At 49.0% G+C, this 12,729-nt stretch overlaps 1 protein-coding gene across 1 annotated transcript in view; it reads left to right on the forward strand.

Annotated features, from left to right (window-relative positions):
* The window catches only part of NOL10 (nucleolar protein 10), a 742,763-nt gene that overhangs the window by 284,130 nt on the left and 445,904 nt on the right, over positions 1–12,729 (forward strand). Inside the window, exon 8 of the mRNA XM_086926337.1 lies at positions 8,348–8,408. Coding sequence (XP_086782463.1) covers positions 8,348–8,408 — 61 coding nt within the window. The remainder of the gene's footprint in view (positions 1–8,347; positions 8,409–12,729) is intronic.

Consider the following 12,729-nt stretch of genomic DNA (forward strand, 5'->3'; position numbering starts at 1 on the left):
CTTGCTGTCCTGCCCCCCCCCTCGGTACTTGTGCTTGGTGTCCTGCCCCCCTCGTTGCTTGTGCTTGCTACCCTGCCCCCCCGTTGCTTGTGCTTGCTGTCTTGCCCCCTCGTTGCTTGTGCTTGCTGTCTTGCCCCTTCATTGCTTGTGCATGCTGTCCTGCCCCCTCGTTGCTCGTGCTTGCTCCCCTGCCCCTCGTTGCTTGTGCTTGCTGTTCTGCCCCCTCGTTGCTTGTGCTTGCTCCCCTGCCCCCCCCTCGTTGCTTGTGCTTGCTGTTCTGCCCCCTCGTTGCTTGTGCTTGCTCCCCTGCCCCCCCTCGTTGCTTGTGCTTGCTGTCCTGCCCCCCCTCGTTGCTTGTGCTTGCTCCCCTGCCCCCAGTTGCTCGTGCTTGCTGTCCTGCCCCCCCTCGTTGCTTGTGCTTGCTGTCCTGCCCCCTCGTTACTCGTGCTTTCTCACCTGACCCCTCTCGTTGCTTGTTCTTGCTGTCCTGCCCCCCTTGTTGCTTGTGCTTGGTGTCCTGCCCCCCTCGTTGCTTGTGCTTGCTGTCCTGCCCCCCCTCATTGCTTGTGCTTGCTCCCCTGCCCCCCGTTGCTCGTGCTTGTTATCATGCCCCCCCCTCGTTGCTTGTGCTTGCTGTCCTGCCCCCTCGTTGCTTTTTGCTTGCTGGCCTGCCCCCCCTTGTTGCTTGTGCTTGCTGTCCTGCCCCCCTCATTGCTTGTACTTGCTGTCCTGCCCCCCTCGTTGCTTGTGCTTGTTCCCCTGCCCCTGTTGCTCGTGCTTGCTGTCCTGCCCCCCCTCGTTGCTTGTGCTTGCTGTCCTGCCCCCTCGTTGCTTGTGCTTGCTCCCCTGACCCCCCTCGTTGCTTGTGCTTGCTCCCCTGTCCCCCTGGTTGCTTGGCTTGCTCCCCTGCCCCCCTCGTTGCTTGTGCTTACTGTCCTGATATCCCTCGTTGAATGTGCTTGCTCCCCTACCCCCCATTGCTTGTGCTTGCTGTCCTGCCCCCACGTTGCTTGTGCTTGCTCCCCTGCCCCCCTCGTTGCTTGTGCTTGCTGTCCTTCCCCCCCCCCTCGTTGCTTGTGCTTGCTCCCCTGCCCCCCAGTTGCTCGTGCTTGCTGTCCTGCCCCCCTCGTTGCTTGTGTTTGCTGTCCTGCCCCCTCGTTACTTGTGCTTGCTCCCCTGACCCCCCTCGTTGCTTGTTCTTGCTGTCCTGCCCCCCTCATTGTTTGTGCTTGGCGTCCTGCCCCCTCGTTGCTTTTGCTTGCTGTCCTGCCCCCTCGTTGCTTTTGCTTGCTCGACTGCCCCCCCCTCGTTGCTTGTGCTTGCTGTCCTGCCCCCCTCGTTGCTTGTGCTTGCTGTCCTGCCCCCCCTAGTTGCTTGTGCTTGCTCCCCTGCCCCTGTTGCTCGTGCTTGCTGTCCTGCCCCCCCCTCGTTGCTTGTGCTTGCTGTCCTGCCCCCTCGTTACTTGTGCTTGCTCCCCTGCCCCCCCTCGTTGCTTGTGCTTGCTCCCCTGCCCCCCCTCGTTGCTTGTGCTTGCTCCCCTGCCCCCCCCTCGTTGCTTGTGCTTACTGTCCTGACCTCCCTCGTTGAATGTGCTTGCTCCCCTGCCCCCCATTGCTTGTGCTTGCTGTCCTGCCCCCCTTCGTTGCTCGTGCTTGTTGTCCTGCCCCCCTCGTTGCTTGTGCTTGCTGTCTTTCCCCCTCGTTGCTCGTGCTTGCTCTCCTGCCCCCCCTCGTTGCTCGTGCTTGCTCTCCTGCCCCCCCTCGTTGCTTGTGCTTGCTGTCCTGCCCCCCCTCATTGCTTGTGCTTGCTGTCCTGCACCCCCTCGTTGCTTGTGCTTGCTGTCCTGCCCCCCACGATGCCCGTGCTTGCTGTCCTGCCCCCCCTCGTTGCTCGTGCTAGCTGTCCTGCCCCCCCCCTCGTTGCTTGTTCTTGCTGTCCTGATCCCCCCTCGTTGCTTGTGCTTGCTGTCCTGCCCCCCCTCGTTGCTTGTGCTTGCTGTCCTGCACCCTCGTTGGTCGTGCTTGCTCTCCTGCCCCCCCTCATTGCTTGTGCTTGCTATCCTTTCCCCCCTTGTTGCTTGTGCTTGTGTCCCGACCCCCTCGTTGCTTGTGCTCGCTGTCCTGCCCCCCTCATTGCTCGTGCTTGCTGTCCTGCCCCCCCCTTGTTGCTTGTGCTTGCTCTCCTGCCCCCTCGCTGGTTTTGCTTGCTGTCCTGACCCCCTCTTTGAATTTGAATTTGAATTTAAAGGTATTTGTTGAGCGCGCGTACACCAGGCGGTTTCATGGCGCTATTGAGGAGGACGGTTCCTGGGTTGGATGGGGAGATAATTTAGGTTTAAAAAGCCTGTGAAAACAGAAAGGTTTTCAGAGTGCTACGGAACTCCGGATAGGAGGTTTCAGATCTCATAGCGAGAGGAAGAGAGTTCCAAAATTGTGGAGCGAGGACGGAGAAATTGGAACCTCCCATTCTGCTCTTCCTGAATCTGGGTACCACCAAGAGGGACAGGGAGGAGGAGCGCAGCTGCCTGCTGGGGGTGTAAGGTTTGATTTTGGACTTGATGAACTCAGGTGCTGTTCCTGCGAGAGCCTGGAAGGTGCTGCATCCTATCTTGAAGAGGGCCCTTTGTCTAATAGGGAGCCAGTGAAGGGATCTTAGGAGGGGAGTGGTATGGTTAGATTTAGGTAGGCCAAAGGCTAAGCGGGCAGCTTAGTTTTGCACCAATTGGAGCCGTCGGATAGCATACGCAGGAGCACCAACCAAGAGAAACGTAGTTCCCGTAGTCGAGACGGGAAAGGACCATAGCCATCAGGATCAATTTAAGAGCAGAGAAGGGAAAAAAACGTGAGATCTTCCAGATAGTGCGCAAAGTATAAAAACAAGAGGAAACCACCGTGCTAATCTGAGAGTGTAGAGTGAGTTGTTGGTTGAGGGTGATTCCCAGTGTTTTAACAGAGAGAGAAGGAGAAGGGGGGGAACCAAAAGAGGGGGGCCAAAAGATAGAAGACCAAGGGTTAAGTTTGCCGCCAGTGAGAAGAAGTTCGGTCTTATCAGGGTTGAGATTAAGATGGTTAAAGCTCATCCAATCCCTGATAAAGACCATCACCGACTGAAAGTTATGGATAGAATCAGAAGAGTTCGAGAGATTGAGAGATTGAAGGTCATCAGCGTAATTAAACACCGTGACCTCCATCCTTTGTAAGGCCGAAATAAGCGGGAAGATATACAAATTAAAAAGAAGAGGAGAAAGAGAAGATCCCTGAGGGACACCACACTGCACTTTGCGGGCTTGGGAAGAAAAATTTGCCAGATGGACTGCCTGTGCCCGGTCGCTCAGAAATGAGCCAAGCCAGGCTAGGGCTGAGCCTCCAATGCCAGCCGCCTCGACACGGGAAAGGAGGATGGTGTGGTCCACCGTGTCGAAGGCGGCCGACAAGTCAAGAAGAACCAGTGCCTGTGGGTGGTTAGCGTCTAGCCCCTCTCTAAGTGTGTCTAAAACTGAGACCACCACTTTTTCGGTGGAGTAGAGAGGACGGAACCCTGCTTGGCAAGAGGCGAGATATCCGCTGTTCTCGATGAAAGAGCTGAGGGCTTTGGTGACATAGTGTTCGAGGACCCTTGGCCAGGTAGGGAAGGAGGGAAATGGGCAGATAGTTAGCTAGCGTTGTTGGATCTGCGCCCGGTTTTTTCAGGATTGGGATGATAGTGGCGGATTTGTGGCAAGGGGGAACAATTTCTGACTTAAGGGTGTCGTTAAGGAAGGTAAGGGCTGGGAGAGGGCAGGTAAGGAAAATGTCACGCAGGATGTAAGCTGGGCAGATGTCCGCAGGAGAGCCAGATTTGACACAAGGGAGTAAAGACACAAAGGTTTCTCTACATAGGGGGGCTATTTGATCAAGTTGATAGGTATTGGGTGGCGAGTCGGGGTTGACAAAAAGTGAGGAAGGAGAGGGAATGTTAGCCTTGATATCTGCAATTTTATTGGTAAAAAAGTTGTTCAACGAGTCGCACAAGGACTGGGAGGGTACTGGCTTGGAGGTGGTCCTATCGGAAGAGGCCAATTCGGAGACTGTGGCGAAGATTTCTCTTGGTTGGTTCTCTGCCCATAAGATTGTATTAGAAAAATAGCTGGTTTTAGCTACTAGGATGGCTTTTTTGTACTCAGCCTGGATGGAGGAGTACAATGATTTTGAGGCGGTACAGTAGGTGCGTCTCCAGGCGCGTTCTGCACGACGGACAGCAAGTTTTTTTTCCTTAAGTTCAGGGCTGAACCATTTATTGACGTCATGAGCAAGTCTAATCCCAATACGTCTCAGAGGGGCCACTTGGTCGCAAGCATTGGACAGCCATTTGTTTAGAGTTTCAGCTTGAGACAGTGTGGCTTGGTCCTCTATGACCGGACAAGTGGTTAATAGAGAGGAGCAGAGTGATGGGATGTCAACTTTGCTCCAGTTGCGAGCCCAAGTGTTTTTGGGCAATGAGGGTTTTGTGGACAGACTTAAATTCAGGGAGAAGGATATCCAATGGTGGTCAGACCACAGACAGGGGCTCACAGTGGGAGCAAGGAGGGGGATATTGAGGGACCAAACTTGGTCCAGGGTATGGCCCTGGACATGGGTAGGGGTGTGAATGTGAGATATAAAGTTCAAGCTCTGGAGAGATTCCGTAAAATCTCTAGAGGGAGCATCTTCAGCGGGGTCGGACGGCCAGAAATTAAAATCACCGAGTACCAGGACCGCCGAGTTGTTCACAGCTAATGTAGCTAGCATGTCTTGGAAAGCTGGTAGAAAGTGCTGCATGTATTTGGGAGGGCGATACATCAAGACACACGTAATGGGGGTCTGGAAAGAGTTGGAGCGTACAACTAGATGGTCCACTGCTGGGATTGTAGGGGAGGGTAAGACTTGGAAGTGTAGGTCAGAACGGATAATTAGAGCCACTCCCCCCCCCCTGCTTTGCCAGGGGGTCGGTCTGCTCGAAGGGCATAGTAGGACGATGGCAGGGCCGCAAGCAAATCGGGCAGGGAGTCCTGGCAGAACCAGGTTTCCGTGAGAAATAGTAGGTTGGGTTTCTGAGTGTCCATTAAAGTAAACAGGTTGAGGTGGTGTTTGACAGCCGACCGAGTGTTTAATAAAAAGGCAGAGATGGTAGATGTATCAATGATTTGAGGGCAGGTCGGAGGATGGACTGCTGGCAGCCGGTTAGAAGAGGTTGGAGAATAGGGATGGGAGTTTAGAATCCCAGCGTCCATGATGTGACCCAGTGCTACCTGATTGAGGTCCCAAGGGCCTTGGTATGCGCACAGAGTTTCGGGAAGATAAGAAACAATATGGGCGTGGTGCTGTGCCCCTTGCCCCTTTTTTGCCGCGGACGGGCGCAGGCGGGCTTGCCTTAGGCGCGCCCGCTGCGCTCGTCCGCTGCGCGTCCGAAATATGCATATTTTTTATAAGGTGAGGAAGTGGGAGTGGCCTCCCGTCAGTGGGCGTGGCCTGTGGGAGTGATGGCGGCGATGACTGAAAAATCCCTACCCGCGGCAGCGCTTACATCTGCTGCACGGGGTTTAGCCAGATCGAATTTTATTTGGAAGTGCCCAGAAAGGATCAAACATGCAGGTAAAACAAAAGAAAATAACAATTTTAAAATCGTAAATGTCTCTCCCGGCTTCCGCCTCAGGAGTCGATGACCTCAAGCACGGGCTTGCACTCAGGGCGGCTTTAAATAGGTAAAAGGGGCGTGGCCTCCCGTCAGTGGGCTTGGCCTGTGGGAGTGATGGCGGCGATGACTGAGAAATCCCTACCCGTGGCAGCGCTTACATCTGCTGCGCGGGGTTTTGCTTGTGCTTGCTGTCCTGCCCCCCCCCCCTCATTGCTCGTGCTGGCTGTCCTGCCCCCCCTCGTTGCTCGTGCTTGCAGTCCTGCCCCCTCATTGCTTGTGCTTGCTCTCCTGCCCCCTTGGTGCTTGCTCTCCTGCCCCCTCGTTGCTTGTGCTTGCTGTCCTGCCCCCTTGTTGCTTGTGCTTGCTCCCCTGCCCCCTCGTTGGTTGTGCTTGTTCTCCTGCCCCCCCCTCGCTGGTTGTGCTTGCTCTCCTGCCCCCCCTTGTTGCTTGTGCTTGCTGTCCTGCCCACTCGTGCTTTCTCTCCTGCCCCTTCGTGCTTGCTGTCCTGCCCCCTCGTTGCTTGTGCTTGCTGTCCTGCCCCCTCGTTGCTTGTGCTTGCTCCCCTGCCCCCTCGCTGGTTGTGCTTGCTCTCCTGCCCCCCCTCGCTGGTTGTGCTTGCTCTCCTGCCCCCCCTTGTTGCTTGTGCTTGCTGTCTTGCCCCCCCTCGTTGCTTGTGCTTGCTGTCCTGCCCCCTCGTTGCTTGTGCTTGCTGTCCTGCCCCCCCTCGTTGCTTGTGCTTGTTCTCCTGCCCCCCCTCGTTGCTTGTGCTTGCTGTTCTGCCCCCTTGTTGCTTGTGCTTGCTGTCCTGCCCCCTCGTTGCTTGTGCTTGCTGTCCTGCCCCCTCGTTCGTTGTGCTTGCTCTCCTGCCCTGCTATTGGCATTGTAAATGACAATGCCATTTATTTATGTTTAAAAAAAAAACATAAATAAAAATAATGTCATGAGCAATGCCAATATCTCTAACTTTGAGAATGCAGAGACCATTGCATTGTAAATGTTTGTTTATCTTCACTTGCACATGCTGTGTAGGATAGCTAAGAGCTGTGTAGGATAGCTAAGAGGCATTGAGAAAGCCAACAGGTCCCTGAGGTGAGACCTATTGGGTTTGCTAATGCTTGTTTTTATAATGTTAACGCTGTCTGGGCAACGTTTTTACATCATTAACATGTGTTAAATAAGTACAGCAACTGAAAGGTTGCCTGCCTACGTGGCCAAGGGACTGCTACTGTGCAGCAACTCTTATGGTATAATTTTTAGTAGCCTTTGGTCCAATTAAGCTAGAAAAAATGTTTTTGTTGTTGAAATCTACGCCGGAGATTATGGATCATGTGGCATGTGCTCAAAATCCAGAATTAGGTGCGAAATGTTGCTTCTACAGAATGGCATCATTCCAGTAGCCTTGGACTTAATCAGTGAACATTCTATTAGCTTTTAAAGTGGTTTCATACTGTGAAATTGTGTTATGTGTTCATGCACAGCTCACTGCCTTTCGTCAGAGCACTTGCCCTCATTGTAAAGACTTATTGAGTCTTATATACAAGTTTAAGCAATTTATACATCCAGAAATAAATCTTGCCTTTTTTTCACAGACTATCCTCGTACGCAAATCCATATTCTGATACTTTACACTAGAATCCAAAGGGCTTGTGCTTTAGGGGTGTGGCCTCCTTGTCCAATGGATATCATGGAAACTTGTTGTCTTTGACTCTAGACAATATGTCTTTGGCATATGCCGCTTGGAATTCTACATCCCTCTTTTAATGACAGGTAGATTCCTCGTCAGTGAACTGTAATACTATATTAGAACATTATGATGTTGGAAGCTCCTTTTTTAGACAACTGAGTGGAAGAAGGCCAATAATGGCTTGTATAATCCTTATACTTGAACATTCCACTCCTTGTCGCTCAGTTTCATCATGTAATTTAGAACCTTCTTCATCCAGCTCGTGCAACATTCTAATATTATAGCCTTCTGTCTTAGGCCATTCTGTTCTTAAAGTCCCACGTCCTCGCTGTAGATCCTTGTCAGTAGCTTTGGCCTGTAATTTAGGAAGATATATTTAGCACTTCGTGTAGCCCTCTGCAGTGTGATATAATTTTGAATACTCATACTGCATTTACAAGCCAAAATACCAGGGCTAACTACTGTTGTCAACTGGCATTTAAAGTTGATTGGCAGGAAATAGAGACACAGTTGGTATTTCCTTGTTGACTATATTGAGTTCTATTAAAAAGACAGATGCTAAGAGTCCTATTGTCGACATGTCAGATATTACCAGCTTTTAGTTGCTTTTTCCTGCATAACATTCCCTCAATTTTAGCTCAGAACCATAATTCTGTGGTGTGCAATTAACAGTTGTTAAAACCACTGTTAATAGCATAAGCAAAGGACAATAACACTCGGATATTACACAGCAGCTTGTTTTTTCCCTTTTTTCCTTGTGTTCATTTGAATGTATCAATGGACAAAAAGTGAATAGATCGTTTGGTGAATGTAAGATGCCCCTTTGAAGTAAGATCTAGTAAATGAGTTTTGATGAATGCGTTGATAGTATGATTAAATTAATGTTACCACACGCACTTCGTGAAATTATGTGGCATAATTAGCGTTTAGCACATTAATACTGCTGTTTTATTAACCTGGAGATATTCTGCACTGAAATATCCAATAAAATGAACTTCTGTTCTTATACAGGGAGAACAACTGTTGTGATGTAAATCGAGTTCACCACCTTTTTGCAACGGGGACAGCTGAGGTATTTTTTCTGTTATTATAATTGATGTTGTCAGGATAGCACCAAACACATACTGTTTAATGTATTACATCTGGGTTGAAGTAGCTAACTCGATATTAGACATGTTGTTGGAAATAAAATATGGAGCTCCTTCACAAAACCTTCTTTAGCAAACATAAGGCCTCTGTAAACTGCACAAATTTCAAAAGGTGTGTGAGCTTTTATCATATTTATTTAGCAATTATAAATGCTTCCATGCGTTCACATCTTTAATACGTTTTAAAAATATTCTCTTAACCCATTGACCAGTAGATATCACTTAATATTTCACTGGGGTTACTCTTGCCCTTACCCCTTGTGTGCTCCCCTGAGAGGAGGAAGGTAGAGTTGCCCAGGTTGCTAACAGATTAAATCCACACAAAGCAAGAGATGTCGCTGTTCATTCCTGGACAGAAGGATGTCCTTTTGACTTGACAGGCCAACCTCTCTCCATATACATCCTCTCCTAAGCCCTTTTTTAGGTCGAGCCTAGTGCAGCGCGCATGCGCTGTTTCATGGGAGGCTTCTTGTGAGCACTCCAAACTTCCCCAAAACGTCTCCATGTGGGTGTGACTCCGCCCACACATTTGATTGGCCCCCTGCGCGTGGCTTTGAATAATGAAAGCGCGCAAATGGCCAAAGGCGGGCATGTTTCACCTCTTCTTAAAATGTTCACTCCCATGGCGTTTGGGTCTCGGGAGCGAGCAGAGGCGCGCAGGGGGCCAGCTGCACTCCTCTCTCGTGGATCAGGTTACTAATTAAACACAGCGCAGTTGCCTTCCCTTTCTCGACTATGCTTGTTGTTTTGTGTGGGCTTGTTTTTTAAGGGGGTGAGGGATTCGAAGATGGTAGCTGCCGTAAATAGCAATGCCAATTTCCTCGTGGTGCACTGTGGTCGCCCTGGGCCCCTGGAAACAGAAGCCTCTCCAAATGCTGCAGCTCCCTTTTCTAAAGCTTCCCGGATGCGTTCCATAAGAGATTTGAGGCACACTGGGCCTTGATGTAGTTCAGTTAAAATGGCTGTATTGTTTAGAAACATCTTAATTTTTAACTTTAAAAAAACACTTCTCAATGCAACGAGTTCTACAACTTTACATTTCCACAGAACCAGACCGAGATTTGCCTCTGAGCTTCCCTTGGGGAAGTTCCTATCATTTAATTTCACATCCGCTGCCGGCTTTATTTTCTTTCTCGGCCTCTTGGGTGCCTTGAGTAAACACTGGGTGCAAGAGGCTTGCAAGCGAGGTTAGCAGGCTGTGCATTGACAATAAGACGCCAGAGCGCGGCCTTGGTAGGCCGGCCGCCAAGATCTGCAGTAAATACATTACACAGCACAGGCGGATTGCCGATAGTTCTTGTTTAGCAGTTTGCAAGGGCAGTAGCAGTATCGAATTAGGAAGGAAGGAACTGTTCTTTCTTTTTGGTGGAACAGCTAGTTGATGGTAGACTGAAAATCGACATCAGAACAGATTGTTGACTGTTTTGAAAGTGTCTGTTAATGAGTAGATAACCCAAATATTTTATTTTCGAGTCCATATACGACTACAATCCCTTTTCGAGGAATGCAGCCGGACAACAATACAATAGTAAATGAGCAAAGAACAACGTAGCAATTTTTTTTTTGTTGTCCTTCATTTTGGCTGTATTCAGAATAATTACTTTTTACAAAATAAGAATTTGTAATTTGTGTCCGTTTTAAACTCGTTTTTAGTTTTTCAGAAGGTCCACAGACTGCCCTTTTCATGCTACCATTTTTTAAGTCTGGCGCTTTTGAAGTGATTGTGTGTAAAAGACGGATGCTGGTGCGCTGTCTGGGGCTGTTTTTTCGTTCATTCGAGGCACATATAAGCTGCTTCACTTGTCCTTTGCCAGGCACAAACTCTGTGTTCCATCACACAAATGTTCCATGTATTTGCGTGTACCGAGTGTAATCCAATGGCTGCGCTGCCCACTCTGGCGGAGAAGAGGTGAATCTCTAGGTCCATCACCTTGCAACAGTCCATGGAGAAGACGGTGTAAAAATATGTACTCTGGACTCAATATTAATGACCCCCTGTGTGAGGGTTTTATCTTTTCTATTGTAATGTATATATTGTGTTAACATTAAGGGACTACGTGTTAAAAAAAATGCGGTGATGTGCTTGTACACTATTAGTTCATTTATTTGCTGCCAGCCTGCGATATTTGAATGTTGTTTCACGCTCCTAAAGATTGATATTTTTCCTTACTGCCACGTAAATAGCTACTTGGCTCTTGAGTTGAGGGTGGCTTTGCACTTCAGCCGAATCGCATGTGGCCCGGACTGTTCCCCATTAAGGCCGCTACAGGCAACTGCCTTACAGTGGCAACAAAAATTGCCACAAAATGGCGCCAGAATGCATCACAATGCCTCTAAAACATCTTATTTTTTGATAGAAGATAGCCACCTGCTTTTTTGAAATTGCTCGTATCCCAGCTGCTTCTAAAACCGCCAAGCACAAAATGCCCATATGATCTTTGGGTATGCCCTTTTGTACCCAAATTTTAAAATGAGGTGTGCTTTTATTGTACAATTGCGTTCTTTGGAGATGGTAAACAGCAACACTGGGAAAGGTATTATGTCCACACATATTCTGACGTTCAGAAGCACTGGGCTCAGTGAACAAGCAGTTGAAGTGGGCACTGTACTCTGTGCTGGCATTCTAGCCAGAACCCTGACGTTGAACCAGTAGCTGAACATTTCCAAGCCAGCTCAAAGTTCAATGCATGGCATTATTGGAGCTGCTGAAGCTGGTTGCTGCCAGAGAAGTTACTTTCTGACGTCTCAAATAGACTGCTGTTCTTAAGCCAGTGTTATCTTCTTTTGCTTTAGGCCATGGTTGTAATTTTAGAACATGTTGAACTCTGGTATAGCCTTCATGGTGTATGCGACCAGCATCATGTAGTATTGGGCCCAGGTTCATATAAAAGTAATGTCTTTTGGCGCTTATGTGTTCTTTGTAGGGAAAAGCCTCTTATCACTGAAACTCACATGTCCAATGTGTTGGCAAATATTAAACATGCCACGAAAAGGCATCTGACCTCCCTTCTGTGGCCCGTACATACACTTCCCCCATTGTCCATTGATTTGTTTCAGTTCCGACACTTGAAAGCAGCAGCACTTGAATGTTTCCTGAGTTGCTACAATTGCAGGCCTCTATAGGATATTTGTAGCAGTTGGAGGGATTTGCTTCCACCAGAATTGCTGCCTACATTTCTCCAAAACAAACCAGTTTGCTGCCGCTTATAAGGTGCCAAAGGCGAGACCCATTGGCTATGCCAGTGCTTGTTTTTTTTTTACTTGCACTGTTTGTAAAGTGGAAAGGTTTACCCTGTACCTTAATTTAACTGGATGGGACTTTAAAATGTGCTCCTTTAGAATTCAATTTTTTTTTATTGATGAGCAAACATTTCATTTTCACAAGCTCTGTTAGACTGAACCTCTTTAAGACAAACACCCTCCTAGAGTATATATATTCTTAACAACCTGGTTCACAGGACTCAACCTCCAGAAGATCCCCAGGACTAGTTGGCAATCAAAATTGTGAGGGAGGGACAAGGGGAACCAATGACACTGCATGATTCAGTGATAGCACATTAGCAAAATCCAGGTAGATCCCAGCCTCAAAAAGATTATCAATGGACCTGTCTCATGCATGTCTAGAGTATGACAACACAGTGCTCCGGAAATGTCCATTCATTTCCAGGTAACATTTAAACAAACTAGTGATTTCTTTTTTGAGTCCATTTATGCAACTGCTGCGTCGATCCAGGAGAGCTTCCTCATAGTCTTCACATTTAAATTGACCTCATGCCACAATTGGATTGTCAGACCTAACTAGTTGAATTCTTGCTTTATTGCCTTCATCTTTTGTCTGCACCAAAGGGTTCCGGGCTGCAGTCCAGGAAAAATAGTTGTCCCTGCATGGAGTGCAAAACCAAAGGGGAGTGCAAACAGTTTTTGCTTACTGTGTGCTGTCAGTATTGCCCCAACGTCAGTGTGCTGCTTAGTACAGCAGTTATGGTGCCTCTGCCCCCTTGTCTCTTTTCATTGCCTTTTTTCAGTAGGATCTACGTCTTGCTCACCACAACTGCTGTTTGGTGAGAGGCCATTATAGCCCCCTTGTGTAGTAATCTCTGTATTTCAACGTATATCTGGGGCTGATGGCCTCCTGCATCCTTCTGGTGCATCACGCCCGGTGGCGGATGCGGGCTCTGCAGTGGGACCTGAAGTTTCAGTGGGCCCAGCATCAGGGCAACTTGTCCGACCATGTCTTGATCTCGG

The sequence above is a fragment of the Lissotriton vulgaris genome, chromosome 6 (genome assembly GCF_964263255.1).
Source record: "Lissotriton vulgaris chromosome 6, aLisVul1.2, whole genome shotgun sequence".
In the NCBI taxonomy this organism is placed as follows: Eukaryota; Metazoa; Chordata; class Amphibia; order Caudata; family Salamandridae; genus Lissotriton; species Lissotriton vulgaris.